This window comes from Myotis davidii, unplaced genomic scaffold (assembly GCF_000327345.1).
Source record: "Myotis davidii unplaced genomic scaffold, ASM32734v1 scaffold1439, whole genome shotgun sequence".
NCBI classification, from domain to species: Eukaryota; Metazoa; Chordata; class Mammalia; order Chiroptera; family Vespertilionidae; genus Myotis; species Myotis davidii.
Genome location: NW_006292342.1, coordinates 1032192 through 1047180, shown reverse-complemented (window position 1 = coordinate 1047180; position 14989 = coordinate 1032192). Strand labels below are relative to the sequence as shown.

The 14989-nt window shown below is 47.4% G+C and overlaps 1 protein-coding gene across 8 annotated transcripts in view; it reads right to left on the bottom strand.

Annotated features, from left to right (window-relative positions):
- The window catches only part of SMARCA4 (SWI/SNF related, matrix associated, actin dependent regulator of chromatin, subfamily a, member 4), an 84958-nt gene that overhangs the window by 36337 nt on the left and 33632 nt on the right, over positions 1–14989 (bottom strand). For all 8 annotated transcript variants that reach the window (XM_006765786.2, XM_006765788.2, XM_006765789.2 and 5 more), the window contains exons 14-20: positions 13496–13617; positions 12997–13147; positions 11506–11669; positions 6032–6098; positions 5047–5157; positions 3219–3461; positions 700–813 (exon numbers count right to left, since the gene is read on the bottom strand). In XM_006765786.2, coding sequence (XP_006765849.1) covers positions 700–813; positions 3219–3461; positions 5047–5157; positions 6032–6098; positions 11506–11669; positions 12997–13147; positions 13496–13617 — 972 coding nt within the window. The remainder of the gene's footprint in view (positions 1–699; positions 814–3218; positions 3462–5046; positions 5158–6031; positions 6099–11505; positions 11670–12996; positions 13148–13495; positions 13618–14989) is intronic.

The window sequence follows — 14989 nt, the reverse complement described above, 5'->3', positions numbered from 1 at the left end:
AACATGGAGGGGAGTCTTGGACTGCTCTTGCCCCTACGGCATCTGCTCTCTCCCTTTCCCACTCTCAGTGCTCAAGGTTCCCGCAAGAACAAAGACTGATTCCAGCTTCAGGCCCGATCAGTGATAGCTCCGCAGCCACCTGGGCAGTGGAGAGATGGGCACGTGGCTCACAGCAGCCTAATAAGAGCCAGCCCCTGGAACTCTGGGGAAAGAGATGGGCTGCCTCTCTGTTGGGGACAAATGTGGCCACCTTCCAAAGGCCTCTCCAAGTATGACTAGAGGGGTAACTGGCCAGGAACCCCAGCCCTGCCGGGGGAAAGGTAAGGGAGCCCTGGGGGCCCACTGTGGTACTGGTTCCCTGAGCAAGAATTCAGGGCCGTTTCAAGACTGGGGAGCAGCCCTGAGAGCCCATGGTCTCCAAGCTGAGCTTGTGACATAGTTGGGCAGGACCTGCCCAAGCATCTGACCGACCCACTGACAACAGGTGGGATTCTGTACTCTAACCTACCAGTCCTACCTTCCATTTTAGTGATCTAGAGGTGGTGAGCAGCCATCCCTGGTGTGGATTTACTCCAGAATGACAGGGCAAGGCCAGGACCATGAGACCACAGGCCAGGGACAACAGGAAAGCCACCTGGCCAGGCCCACCCTAGGGAAGCCCTGCACTGTGGTTTCTTCTACTTAAAATCCTCATGGTACCTTTTCAGGCAACTGAGCTTCAACCTCCTTCTTGAGCCGCCGGAGCAGGAAGGGCCGTAGCACTTTGTGGAGGCGACGAATGATGAGGATGGTCTCCTCCTCGTTTAAGTCCACCTGGCATGCCATGAGAAATGTAAACCGAGTGTTACTTCCAAAGGGGGGACATCTGTAGTCACCCTGTGCCCTGCCCTGCCTTCACAGACTGCCTTCTGTTTTATGGGGTTTGGCAAAACAGAAAGGGAAAACAGAGAGGATCTGAGCCCTTCCCTAGAAATGCCAGGATGTGGAACCAAGGACCCCAGGGCACCACGTTCCACAGGCCTTATAAAGAGAAACAGAGCCCCAACCGGTTTGGCTCAGTGGACAGAGCGTCGGCCTGCGGACTCAGGGTTCCCAGGTTCGATTCTGGTCAAGGGCATGTACCTTGGTTGCGGGTACATCCCCAGTGGGGACTGTGCAGGAGGCAGCTGATTGATGTTTCTCTCTCATCGATGTTTCTAATTCTCTATCCCTCTCCCTTCCTCTCTGTAAAAAATCAGTAAAATATATTTAAAAAAAAAGAAAAAAAAAAGAGAAACATAGCAGCATACAGTGCTGTTTTCCCGCCAGCACATCTAAATGAAAGCTAAGTGGCACGATGGGGGCCACATTCATAAAGTATTTGGTGTAAACCAGATGCTTCTCATGGAGGGCTCTACCACTGAGAGCCCCATATCCACTCTCATTTCAGCTGGGATGGGATGGAGGGAAAGAAATACTGCTCTCCCAGGGTGACTGCTACTCTTGATAAAAGGTTAATTTAAAAAAAATTTTAAAAAGTGAAAAATAAGCCATGGCAGGTATGACTGGGTTGGAGCATCATCCTGTACACCAAAGGGTGGCAGGTTCAATTCCTGGTCAGGGCACATGCCCAGGTTGTGGGTTCGATCCCCAGTCTATTGATTTGTGTGTGTGTATGTATATGTGTGTGTGTGTGTGTGTGTGTGTGCGCGCGCGCGCATGTGCGTGTCTGTCTCTCTTTCCATTCCTTTCTCTAAAATAAATTAAAACAACAAACGACATACTTTACCAAAAAAAAAAAGTTAAAAATAAAGTAACACCTAAACTTTTTCTGTGGGTCCCCTAAAAAATCTCTTGGCAAAGCTTTTGCTCAACTTGAAAATAAAGGAAACTAGAGCATTTGCTTCTCAGTTATTGGACGGGGGGCCTGGTACTCTTGGAAAGGTCTGTTTCTCCTTCAGAATGGCTTCAGCCTAAGCTGGTGTCAAGGAGGGGTACCTCACAGATGATGCTGGCAGAGGCCCCTCTGCACACATGGTGTGGTGGCCCCAGCTGTCCTGCACCTGTCTCGGGAAAACCTCATACTCGGGAACTAGAGGGCAGTGACGCTCATTACCCGCTGCAGTTGTACCTACTTCCTCAGTTGCCAGGTTCTGGTGGCTTAACTGCCTTTAACAGAAATGCAGCTGGCCCCAAAACACAGTTTAAACACCAATAGCATAGCAGCTCATTCTGGAGTCTGCTTGAGTTCATCAAATGATGAGGACCTAGCCCAGCCGTGGGCAAACTACGGCCCGCGGGCCAGATCCGGCTCGTTTGAAATGAGTAAAACTAAAAAAAAAAAAAGACCGTACCCTTTTATGTAATGATGTTTACTTTGAATTTGTATTAGTTCACACAAACACTCCATCCATGCTTTTGTTCCGGCCCTCCGGTCCAGTTTAAGAACCCATTGTGGGTCTTTTTTGACCCATGCCTCGAGTCAAAAAGTTTGCCCACCCCTAACCTAGCCCCTTACAGCCCAGATGCCATAGTCTGGTTTTCAGTCTGCAATGCCACCCATGGCCATTTAGGCCTTGAGATCCACCGGCCATCAAGCTCTTTAAAAATGAAATACACAGCCCTAGCTGGTTTGGCTCAGTGGATAGAGCATTGGCCTGTGGAGTGAAGGGTCCCAGGTTTGATTCTGGTCAGGGGCACATGCCTGGGTTGTGGGCTGGCCACCCGCAGTGGGGAGGGGGCGGGGGGAACGCGGGTGCAGGAGGCAGCTGATCAATGATTCTCTCATCATTGATGTTTCTCCCTCTCTCTCTCCCCCGCTTCCTCTCGAAATCAATAAAAATAAAATTAAAAAATAAAACACACAGAATATGATGTTACTCCTGTGACTAAAAACTTTTGGGCTTCCCACTGCCCTTAGGGTAAATCCTTAAAGGGACCAACAGGCCCCTCAGGCCCTCCAACTGCCCCTTCACACCCTTGCTCTGGCCCCACAGCTCCCTCGAGGCCATATTCCTCACTGTGCCCTCTCTGTGTCTGGGGCACAGGGTCAAAGAAGCCCCAAGTGTCTCCCCAGAGTTAACCTCCTCAATCATTGTTCTTCTTTAGGACCCTGACACCTACCACAGTCCCAGCCCGTTGTGGTGGGCACTCAATGCACACCCAGCTCCTCTGAGGGTGGCCCAGACCACAGTTCCCTGCCCCATCTCACCACCACAGGGCTGGCCGCGCACACCCACCTTTTCTCCAGTCATGGCAAAGGGCGCATTGAACCACTGCTCAAAGGTGCTGCAGCTCTTGAAGATGGTGGGCAGCAGGAAATTGAGGAGTGCCCAGAGCTCAGGGAGCTTGTTCTGCAGTGGCGTGCCTGTCAGCAGAAGGCGGCGGGGAGCCACATAGTGCGTGTTGAGGACCTGAGTCAGCTTGCAGTGGTGGTTCTTCATGCGGTGGCCTTCATCCACGATCATGTACTTCCAGCGGATCTGCAGGCCCAAGAGCAGGCGTTTAGAGGAGAGGCAGCAGGGCTGCCCCCAGGTGAGCAATACTCTCACAGCCATTAGGCAAGAGGGCTCCATGTGGAAGAGCTCATTGAGGCATGACAATGTCCCCTGACAAGGGACCAGCTCACCGAGAGAAAGCCACACAACATGCCTCTATAAAGAATGGGGTATGCACGGACAGACAAGGAGACATGCCCGTGAACTATACTGTTGGATGAACAAAGCAAGTTGTAGAAAGTAGTCTGGTTTCCTTCTCAAAATCACATATGCTAATCTGTCGCACAGAAAAATCGTCACACAGCACTCCCCTCACTGATCAGAGCAGCCCCATGGGGGGAGAGGTGCAGCCACAGGGGACTCAGTGAGGTGATGAGTACATTTTCCAATCAGCAGGCTGTGCCTTTAAAGGTAGAGAGGCTCAGGCAGGTTCTGAGTATGTGCCTGGGGGCTGGGACTGTGCTCTAGAACAGTCCATGGCTACACATCTGATGGGTAGGGGCCAGACATTGACTATATCAGTGTGTGGCCATCCTGAACTTTAGCCTCTTGGGGACACAGGGTGAGTGAGGCCTGGGTGACGCAGAGTGTGTCAGATCTGGCTGGTGTGAGGCACAACAGCCTTCTCCCACGAGGAAGCTCTGTTGCAGAGTGTCTGCTAATAAAAGCCGCTGTCAGGTCAGCACAAGTAACTTTGTCCTGAGTCAGAGGGTGACCACACAATGTACATCTGCTCTCTGGGCCTCACTCTCCTCATCTGCAGGCTCAGAGATGCCTATTAAGCACCCGATATCATCCTTCTGACCAAGTCCCTGAGGTGTGCTAACTTGTAAACATCTCCATCTTGGGTCAAAGACTCTACCCTCTACTTCACTCTATTGAATGGTTAGAGGTGAGACCAGATGCATCATCTTTAGCTTCGACCCCTCCTCAAACCAGGAAACAAGGGATGGTGTCTGCTTTATATCACTATGTTCTCAGTAATTCAGTGTGGCCTAACCAGAGCCACCTTCACAACTACGTCAGCTAAGAAGCCTGTACAGCCCCCACCGAATTTGCCAGCCCAGCAGCCCAAGGCTGACAGGCCACACAGGGCCTCAGAGAGCATCATGGGCTGGTTTCCCATGGCTATGCTGGGGGAGGCACAGTCACTGGGGGGGGTTTAAGGTTGCTGGAGACAGGTAAAGACAAGGCTGACTTCTCCATGGCCCTATCGGGACACTGCGGGAAGACAGGTGGGTCAGGAGGCATCTTGTGTGACCAGACTCTTTAGGAAAAGCCCCAGGAGAAGCTAGCACACGTGCTATGTAGGCGATCCCATCTCTGGATCTAACCCCAGGCTAGCCTGGGAAGAGAAAGGCAAACCCAAGGGCACTTTGACAGGACCTTGCATATACACAGCAGCTATCTTTATACACATATGCAAGGGAATCAGTGAAAAATTATTTGCAAGGAGCTTTGAGAAGATGTTAAGTGTTCACATTCATAACAATCCTGGATCGGGCCGGATCGCATGCTCCCTGATAGCACTGAGCGCTTAGGGCTGGTGTTTTACATGAGGACATGCTACCTTCGCAAGGATGTGCTTGTCTTTAATGATGTACTCGTACGTTGTTAGCAAGACATTGAACTTGCCACTCCGGAGCTGGGGGACAAAAGCCCGTCTGGCTGCTGGAGAGCCCTGTGAAGAAGAGAAGACATGCACACATCAGCCTCCAGGGGAAAAGAATTAGGTGAGCTGCTGGCTCCTGTTCTCCAACCGCAATGTGCTGAGTGCCAAATGCAGGGGGCGGAGAAAGGCTTGTGGGTTCTCTGGGAGGCTTGCTGTCTGCACCACCATCTGCCTGAGTCCCAGTGGCAAATCAGCTCCCCACCTCTTCCTGGGTCCCCCTCAGGCTTCCAAGCTGAACATCAGGGCATCCTCCTTAAAACCTCCCACTCGAGCACTGGCCACTGAGATCATTTCCTGGCAGAAGCTCCAGCCTATTTGCAATTAGCAAACCTGCCCAGTCCTGCTCCCAGGTCCAAACTCCTGAACCATATGACCAGAGCCCAGAGTTCTTCAGGTTCACATTCCACACAGATTGATTGCCACTGGGTCCCGTAAGCTTTTGCCAGAAATACTTTTAACTCCTCAAACGTATCAAGTTTCCTCCACACATGCTGTCCCTTCTGCCAAGACCCCTCTCCCCAGCATGAGCAGAGAGCCTCACAGCACAGGGTGAAAAGCCTGGTCCCCAGAGCCTAGTGACCAGACATGACCTGGCTCTGCAACTAAGTGGCTGCATGAGGCCCTGTCTGCCTCAGTTTCCCTACCAGGAAAACAAGTACAATTAAGTTCCCACTTCACAGGGTGAACTGATAAGAAATAAACATTACCCCCCAAAACAAGTGACCCCAAACCTGCATTAACACCACGATCCCAAGTGTATAACATAGGAAAATGCACACATATGCCTCATTATTAATACAAGTTGACTTTCCTATTCACTATCTGTATTCCTTACTCTCCTACCCTGCTCTCACCTATGTCCACTCCACAGGCTGCGACATACCTTGTAGGACACCTTCACCACGGAGGGAGCCCACTTGTCAAATTCGTAAGCCCAGTTTGACAGCGTTCTAACGGAAACAAGGAAGGAACAGTCAGGTTCTAGTTCAGTCAACAATAGCTCACTGTTCATACCAATGTCCACTGGAAGTGAGGCCAGTGTGGTCGTGGTGCTCAGAGCTGGCAGAGTAACTGATGGTCTCCAATGGGGGCAAGTGAGGGCAGGTGCCGTGGGAGAGAGGATCAGGGACACACAAGTGGGGCGGCAGGTACAGGGACAGTGAGAAGCCTGGGTCAGCCTGGATCAGAGTTGGTCGGCCAGAGAAGGCTGAACCCTGAAGTTGGACCTTAGAGACCAGTTCTCTGTCATCACTATGGGTCACAACCATTGGTGGGAATAAGCTATATTCTATAAACCTGTTACCAGGAAAAACGCACAGACTCATGGTGCTTTGTTTCAAGTTCAGAACCATGCTAGATCATGCTATAAAACCCGGGAGTACGGGAGACACCACCTGTATCTTTATGCCACCTCAAAATAAAAATGACAGCCCAGTTTGGCTCAGTGGGTAGAGCATCAGCCTGTAAAAATAAATAAATAAAAATGACAGCCACTGAGGGCTCCTGCCCAATAAGGCAAAGAATGAAGATGGAACCCAGCCGGCTTAGCTCAGTGATTGAGTGTCAACCTATGAACCAAGAGGTCATGGTTCGATTCCTGGTCAAGGCATATGACCGGGTTGTGGGCTTGATCCCCAGTGTGGGGTGTGTAGGAGGCAGCCAATCAATACTTCACTCTCATCACTGAGGTTTCTATCTCTCTCTCTCCCTCTCCCTTCCTCTCCTCTAAGCAATAAAAATATATTTTTAAAACCAGAGGGAAACAGGACAAGCAAATGCATGGTAGAGAGTTGCACATTCCAATCAGTGGATGGGACAGCTGAATGCTCAAAGTCTAAAAACATTCTCTGGGGCACAGGTAGCTTCTGGCTCGGAGGAGATGACATTTGACAGACTAGACCAGGGGTGGGCAAACTTTTTGACTCGAGGGCCACAGTGGGTTCTTAAACTGGATCAGAGGGCCGGAACAAAACATGGATGGAGTGTTTGTGTGAACTAATATAAATTCAAAGTAAACATCATTACATAAAAGGGTACGGTCTTTTTTTTTTTTTTTAGTTTTATTAATTTAAGATGGGCCGGATCTGGCCCGCAGGCCGTAGTTTGCCCACGGCTGGACTAGACCCTTGTCTGAAGATCAACACATGGCAAAACTTCACTGAAGAGAAGGGGGGAAAGAAGCCAACTTAAATAACCTTGGAGAAAGGTGTTTTAACTGGAGATATAAGCCTAGAGATGAAAGGAAGTGGATCTGAACACAATATTCTAGGTCAGCGGTTCTCAACCTGTGGGTCGCGACCCTTTGGGGGTTGAACGACCCTTTCACAGGGGTCGCCTAAGACCATCGGAAAACACATATATAATTACATATTGCTTTTGTGATTAATCACTATGCTTTATGTTTAATTTATAACAATGAAAATATATCCTACATATCAGATATTTACATTACTATTCATAACAGTAGCAAAATTACAGTTATGAAGCAGCACGAAAATAATTTTATGATTGGGGGTCACAACATGAACTATATTAAAGGGGTGCGGCATTAGGAAGGTTGAGAACCACTGCTCTAGGTGGTAAAGTTGGTTTGCATGGGCTAACTCTTCTGAAAGTACTGTGTATGTACAGTGGGAACAAACAAATAAATGAGAAAACCCTAGAATGAACCACATGGTCCTCACTGAGAATTGCAGACCACCGTATGACTATGTTTAACTAGTCATTAAATAGAGATACAGATGACTAGACACTGTTATCTATGTTAAGATGTTAGGTATGTGTATATAAGGCTTAGTACACATATATGTATTTCCTAGTGCTGCCCGCTGAGAGGCCCTAGAAGTATGGACACCCCAGAAGCAAGAAGCCCTGCTACATCTAGGTCTTAGCTTCCAATTCCATTCTCTAATAAGATAAACCAGGCTGATTCTAGGCCTGGGTGGAAAATGTACATGCTGAGCTTGGAGCACCTTTGGGTGCCAAAAAGCCAAGTGCTCAAAATACCACAGTGACAGGGGCATGTCAAAGGGACAGAATAGTCAACTGAAAGAGCTCCTCCCTATGGCCATAGCTGGAATAATTTGAGCAACAAAATAAACTAGTACTGGAGTATAGCCCCAAATAAAAAATAAATATGCATGAGTCCATACTGATAGAAATGATTAAATAAATTAACAATTGGGAGAGAAGAAATATTCTGTACGGAAGGATTCCAAATAATTTATGTATTTGTTCCCCCCTCAAGGAGGTGGAGCTTAACTGCCCACCTCTTGTGTATGGGACGAGCAGAGTGACCTTCTTACAGAATAAAGTATGGAAGGGAGAAAAAAGAGAAACTTCACAGCAGACACCTCACAAACACTACCTCAGCCAGGTGATCAAGGTCAACATCAATAGTGAAAAGTCATGTTGACAGTAACTACCTTATAGTCTTCTGTCCCATGTAAGCATGAGAAAAATCACCAGACAGATCCAGACTGAGGGAACCCTACCAAACACCTGAGCAGTTCTCCTTAAAACCATCAAGGTCATCAAGAACATGGAAAATCTGAGCAACGGTCACAGACCAGGGAAGGCTAAGGAGAAGTGATGACTAAAGGTAATCTAGGATCCTGGAATTAGAAACCAGACATTGGGGGAGAACTAGTGAAATACAAATGACGTCTGGAGTTTAGTGAATAGTAGCGTGACAGGGCTAGTTCCTGAGTTGCGTCAAATGTAACACGGCCATGTAAGACGTTATCAGTACCAGAATAAATTGGGGGAAGGTATCTGGGAGCTCTCTTTAGTATCTTCACATCTTCTTCATATGTCTAAAAGCATTCTGGCCCTGGCCAGTTTGGTTCAGTGGATAGAGCGTCAGTCTGTGGACTGAAGGGTACCGGTTTCGATTCCGGTTGGGGGCACATGCCGAGGGTATGGGCTTGATCCCTAATAGAGGGTGTGCAGGAGGCTGCCAATCAATGATTCTCTCTCATTATTGATGTTTCCATCTCTCTCTCCCTCTCTCCTTTCCTCTCTGAAATCAATAAAAATATGTTTTAAAATATATAATAATAATAATATAAATGAATAAATAAAAGCATTCTGAAGTAAACACCAACCACAATACAATGATGATGGGGATGTGTTAAAACTAACTGGAAGGGTCTTCCCAGACCAAATTTAAGGATTTTTGGACAATTTAAGGAACAAAATCAATAATGACAGTGTCCATTCTGGACTTCTATAATAATAGAACCCACTGTGTTGGAAAGAGAAATCCACTATTTGGTACCTCCCACAGTAATAATCGTTTCAAGTGAGACTCAACTGATGGATGCTAAAATTACTGGGAAATTATGATGACAAATAGGATATTATATGGTTTCTAAGTGCCTTCCCACATGACACTTATGAATTACAAAGGAAAACTCTTAGATTTATGACGGGAGGGGAAAACTGGCAGGCACCACATACCCAAGATCAAAGTTACCCTCACCTGGTGCCTCTTGACATGAGGTCCCAAAAAGAGCATGGCATCCCTCTTGGGGGATTCTTGCCAGAATTTCAGAAATAGGCACATCTCACACAATCTGAGGAACAGCTTGACCAGGATTCAAGTGGTAAGATCATGAAGGACGAAGATGGACTGGCAAAGTGTCACAGAGATGTGACAACAAAATGCAAAGTGGGATTCTGGACTAGAAAAAGGTTATAAATGGGGAAATAGACATTTGAATAAGGTCTCTAGATTCATTAACAGTATTAAGTCATTGTTCCCTTCATGGTGTTAACTGACCTGGTGTAAGATTTGGGAGGCTGGGTGTATAGGAATTCTTTACAATATTTTTGCAATTATTATGAGTTTGAAATAATTTTAAAATGAGAAGGTAAAAATAAACAACCCAGGCTGCAGAACAGCACACTGCAGAAAGCTGTGTGAAGATGAAGTTACTCCTCGGGGGAACAAACAGAGGGGACTTTAGCCACTGCGGGGCTGGGAGACATTGCACAGGCTAGTGCAGTGGGAAGCCAAGAAGCAAGTTGGGTCTGACCACAGGGAGGAGGAGGGAAGGCCATCTGCTAGCCTAGGACATCCTCTCACACTGCAAACAGCCCTCTCCACAAAGACTGCCAAGGTAGCCTATTTTATACCACTACGTGGGAGGGAGGGCAGAAAGAAGAAATACGTTTCTCCAAGTTAAATTCTTATGGGGTTCTGAGATAACCACCCATGAGTGCGTGACCTTTAAAGGCCTGGCCTTCTTAAAGGCAGGGAGGCATTAGCACTCAGCTTCCCATTCTCCCTTCATCCACTAATCCAATGATGACATGATCCCCACTTAGTACTGGACTGAAGTTAAGGAGGTTCCCCTCCATCCAGAGCTAGGCCAAGTATACACATAAGCCTGGCAACATCAGAGCAGACAACACCCCAGGCCTGTAACTGGACTGGTGCCTGACATGTGACTGGAGCTGGGTCGATGAGAGGGGGCCCTGGGACTTTTGCAAACATGCTGGGGGAGTTGAGACATTTTGTGACACAGACTGAGTTGAAAGGAGGGCTGCCCAGAGTGGCTGATGGAATCACGGACCCAGAGGGGTGTCTGCAAGGAGGGGACCAGTGGCGCACAGGGATGGCGAGAACCTCCTCAGGATGCTGTCAGGTCCCACTACACCTGAGCATCTGTATCACCAGGGCTGGGATGGGACTAACAGGGCTCCAGAGTGGAAAGTGTTTGCTCAAATGGCTCCACTCTAATCTTCTAACATGAGGATCCTCAGTTCCTGTGACTCACCACCCTTGTATGGAATTTGCTGGTTGTGGGCTTGAAGAGAACCTTAAGATCCAGTGAGCCCCAATTCAGACAATGAATTAATACAGTCACCTGCCCCTTTCCTATCCTGCCCATAGGCAGGCTGGTATGGGCTGAGTTATGTCACCCTAATATCCCTATGTTGAAGTCCTCAACCCCAAAACCTCAGAATGTGACTGTATTTGGAGAAAGGGTTTCTAAAGAGGTAATGAAGTTAAAATAAGGTCATAAAGATGGGCCCTAACCCAATGACTGGTATCCTCATAAGTAGAGGAAATTAGGATAGAGAACACAGGCAGAAGACTATGTGAGGACATAGGGAGAAGAGAGAGGCCTCAGGAGAAACCAAGTCTGCTGATGCCTTGTTCTCAGACTTGCTGCCTCCAGGAAAATAACGCCTGATGCTTAAGCCATGAGGCAGTGGTACTTTATTAGGAAAGGCCCAGTAAACTCACACACCGATGTCTGAATGAAGGCTGGGGTGTCACTGAAGCGGGGCAGTGGGGTTACTTGCATTGGACACTCCTGGACCTCCGGGGGGAGGGAGTGCACTTACGAGAGAGGTACAATGATAAGAAAGGGCCCGTTGATGCGCTTGTGCTCCATGAGGTACGTGATGAGTGCAATGGTCTGGATGGTCTTTCCCAGGCCCATCTCATCGGCCAGGATGCCATTCAGGTTGTTGTTGTATAGGGACACCAGCCACTCCAAGCCCTTGATCTGTCAGGAGAGGGACAGCAAACACTGAAGCCCACACTTCAGAGACTTGCGCACAACCAGGAACAAGTTCAGCCCTAGCCACGAACTGCCCACGGCCATTTTTATTTGGTGCTTTGCTCTCCATCACCCCACTTTTTTCCTGCGCCTCATCCCCAGCAATCATTCCTATGAAATGATAGGGTTGCTGTGTTAATAATATATGTACAGTATACAAAATTTATTTTTAAGATGAACATCTGAACTAAAGTTACAAGGTCTGTCTGTCACTGCCTGACACCAAGCCATGTGGCACACTGGGACAAACCTGCCCACAACCATGTGACACTCGATTTGGGAGATCATTAGGGTTTCAAGAGAAAGTGCTGATGAATCTACCAAACGGCCAATGACCACCTAAATAGCATGTCAGGATTAACTGAGAGCTTTCCAAAGCTTGCAAGGTTTCTGCAATATATGAACCATTAAAGAGAAGGCCGTTTTCAAATGGAATATAATGTTATAAAGGAAAATCTGGACATTTTCCTAACAGATTAAGGAAGTAACTTCTGGCCACTGGAAATGTCACTGGTCACTGGCTTTGCCTCTTTGGAACTCGATCCTGGCATGGAGGCTGTGAGAGTTCTTTGAAGGAAAGTTGGAGTATAAGGGCCACAACCGAACAGAAAATCTTTGATTAAATATAAACCAGCTGCCTCTTGAGAGCTTATAAATGAGCTTGGGATATGGGGCCACAGAAAAAGAAATTTCTACTATGGCAGCTGTGATTCTTGTCTGACAAAGAGCTTTAGTGCCAGTGTCACGTCACCTCCACAGAAGGAAAGGCTAAGTTCCAGGCTGCCAGCTCCAGACATTGATGCCATCACTCCCCGCTGTCCTATACTGCACAGACCACCAGGGAACAAGGATCTGTGTCTAAACCTGGGTCCGGTATTGGTTTGACCGCTCCCAAGCTGTAAGTTTGAGAAATCACTGCACCTTTCTGTTCCTCGGTTGCACACACCCCTAATCCTGGAAAGTATGGAGGACGATAGAGTTGTTGGGGATTCAGAAGCTAACAGCGTAGAACACGCTGCCATCCTGCCCTGCACAGATTAAGCACCCAGAAAATACCAATATATTGCACCGTTTCATTTCCTCCTGGTGGCTAACCTAACAAATCATGCTTCTACTTTATAGAAAGGGAAACTGAGGCTTAGAGAAAAAGAGTGAGGTATCCAGAGACAAGGAGCAGAATGTGAACTTGAGTCTGCCCGACTTCAGCAGTCTCCCACAAGCTGGGACCTATCTGTCAGGACTACTATGTAGGTACAGCCCCCTCTTGCCTCACCTGGTACTGTTTGAGGACGCCGTTGACCATAAGCGCTGACTGCTTATCCACTCTCTCAGTGACAGCATGAGCCACGGCATAATAGGACTGCAGGCCACGAGCAAGGGCCTGGGACACACCGTACTCATCATCAACATCTTGCTTGGCGTTCCTGAAAGTGAACAGAATCCCTGAGTAAAGGCACACATTTCTATTTGTAACAATGTACTTCTGACACAGACTCTGAGCAGCCCTTTAAGGACCTGTGGCTCAAGCCTTAAGATAAGAAAAGTAACTGGAAAGTCTAAGGACAGGCAAGGCAGCAGCAAATATTAACCCTGGGAAGAGTGGATGGCGGGGAGGGAGACAGGCACTAAGACTGAACTCCCATGTGTGGTCTCACAGTGGCCTCCAGCTGGACAGCGGTAAGCACCATCCAGGGAGAAGCTGGGGCGCTAGCCCTGCCAGGACCCCCGTGAAGGGAGCTGGCGGAGCAGGAGCGTGTGCAGGGATGCCTTACTCAATGATGTGCCGAGCGTCCACCTCAGAGACGTCATCGCTGTCTGGATCTGGAATCTTCTTCTTCTCCTCCACAGGCAGAGTGGGAGGCTGTGCTGGCTGAGGCTGCTCCTCCTCCTCCTCCTACCAAGAGAAAAGCCTGCATCAGCTCAAGACACCCCACAGGGACAGCCACAGGATCCCAGGGGAGAACACACTTTTAGAAGCAAGCGAAGTTTTTACAACTCTCACACCTTCTTCTTATCCCGGAATGTGTCATGCCTCCTCTTTGCATCTCTTTTAATTGCTCGGCATTTTATTTTTAGTTTTCCCAGCAGAGTTCAGACACTTCTTTTTAAGGCTGTCTCAGGCTACTTGGTACGTTTGTTTACTAACAATAGATTCTTCATGTCCCCTGCCCCCATTATACAATGTATACTACACACTTATTCCTGGTCCAACCTATTCAAGCTGATTTTCACTGTAATTTCTTGGAGTTTCTCAATATAAAACATTTAATAGCCAATTTTCAATATTTGTTGCTCTTGATTTATTTCTAGCTTTATCGATATGACTAAATTGCCTAAAATATGTCAAATAACACTGGTGATAACAGGCATCCTAATTTAGTAAGAGGTTTTCTATAAACCTGTAAAGTAAGTGTTGTGTTTCATGAAAGTGATTTTTCAGCATTTACTGAGATGATAAAGGGATTTTGCGTGACATATTAATAAAATACACATGAATGTATTTCCTGGTAGTAAACCATCCTTGTATATAAGTACACACAGTCCCAGTAATTATTTTCATGTATAAAGGAACTGCTATAAAACTAAAAAAACAAAAAACAAAAAATCCAATTAATCTGCTAAAAATTCCAATAAAAAAACCTAGTGGGATTTCTTTCGGGGTATGCAAAATAATTTTATAGATCATTTGGAATATTAAACATGTGATAACAGCCCAAACATTTTCGGCCAAAAAAAAATCATTATTAGTACAGATTTACCCTAACTGATATTACCATATCTGAAATTAATACTGGGGTGAGACTTTTAGCTAAGTCTGAGTAAGGTTGTAGACAAATTCTTCTAAAAGAGACTTCAGGCCGAAACCGGTTTGGCTCAGTGGATAGAGCGTCGGCCTGTGGACTGAAAGGTCCCAGGTTCGATTCCGGTCAAGGGCATGTATAAAATATATTAAAATAAATAAATAAATAAAAGAGACTTCAGCCCGGACAGTGTGGCTCAGTGGTTGAGCATCAACCTATGAACCAGGAGGTCATGTTTCAATTCCCTGGTCAGGATAAATGCCCAGGTTTCGTGTGGAGGTAGCCAATCAGTGATTCTCTCTCATCCGTGATGTTTCTGTCTCTCTCCCCCCCTCTCCCTTCCTCTCTGAGATCAGTAACAATATATATTTACCAATGGGTAAACTGAGGTCCTGAGAATGCATTTTGGTTTCCCAGCTTCCTCATTCCAGGGGCCACAGCGAAGGCAGGGGCAGGGCTAGGAGC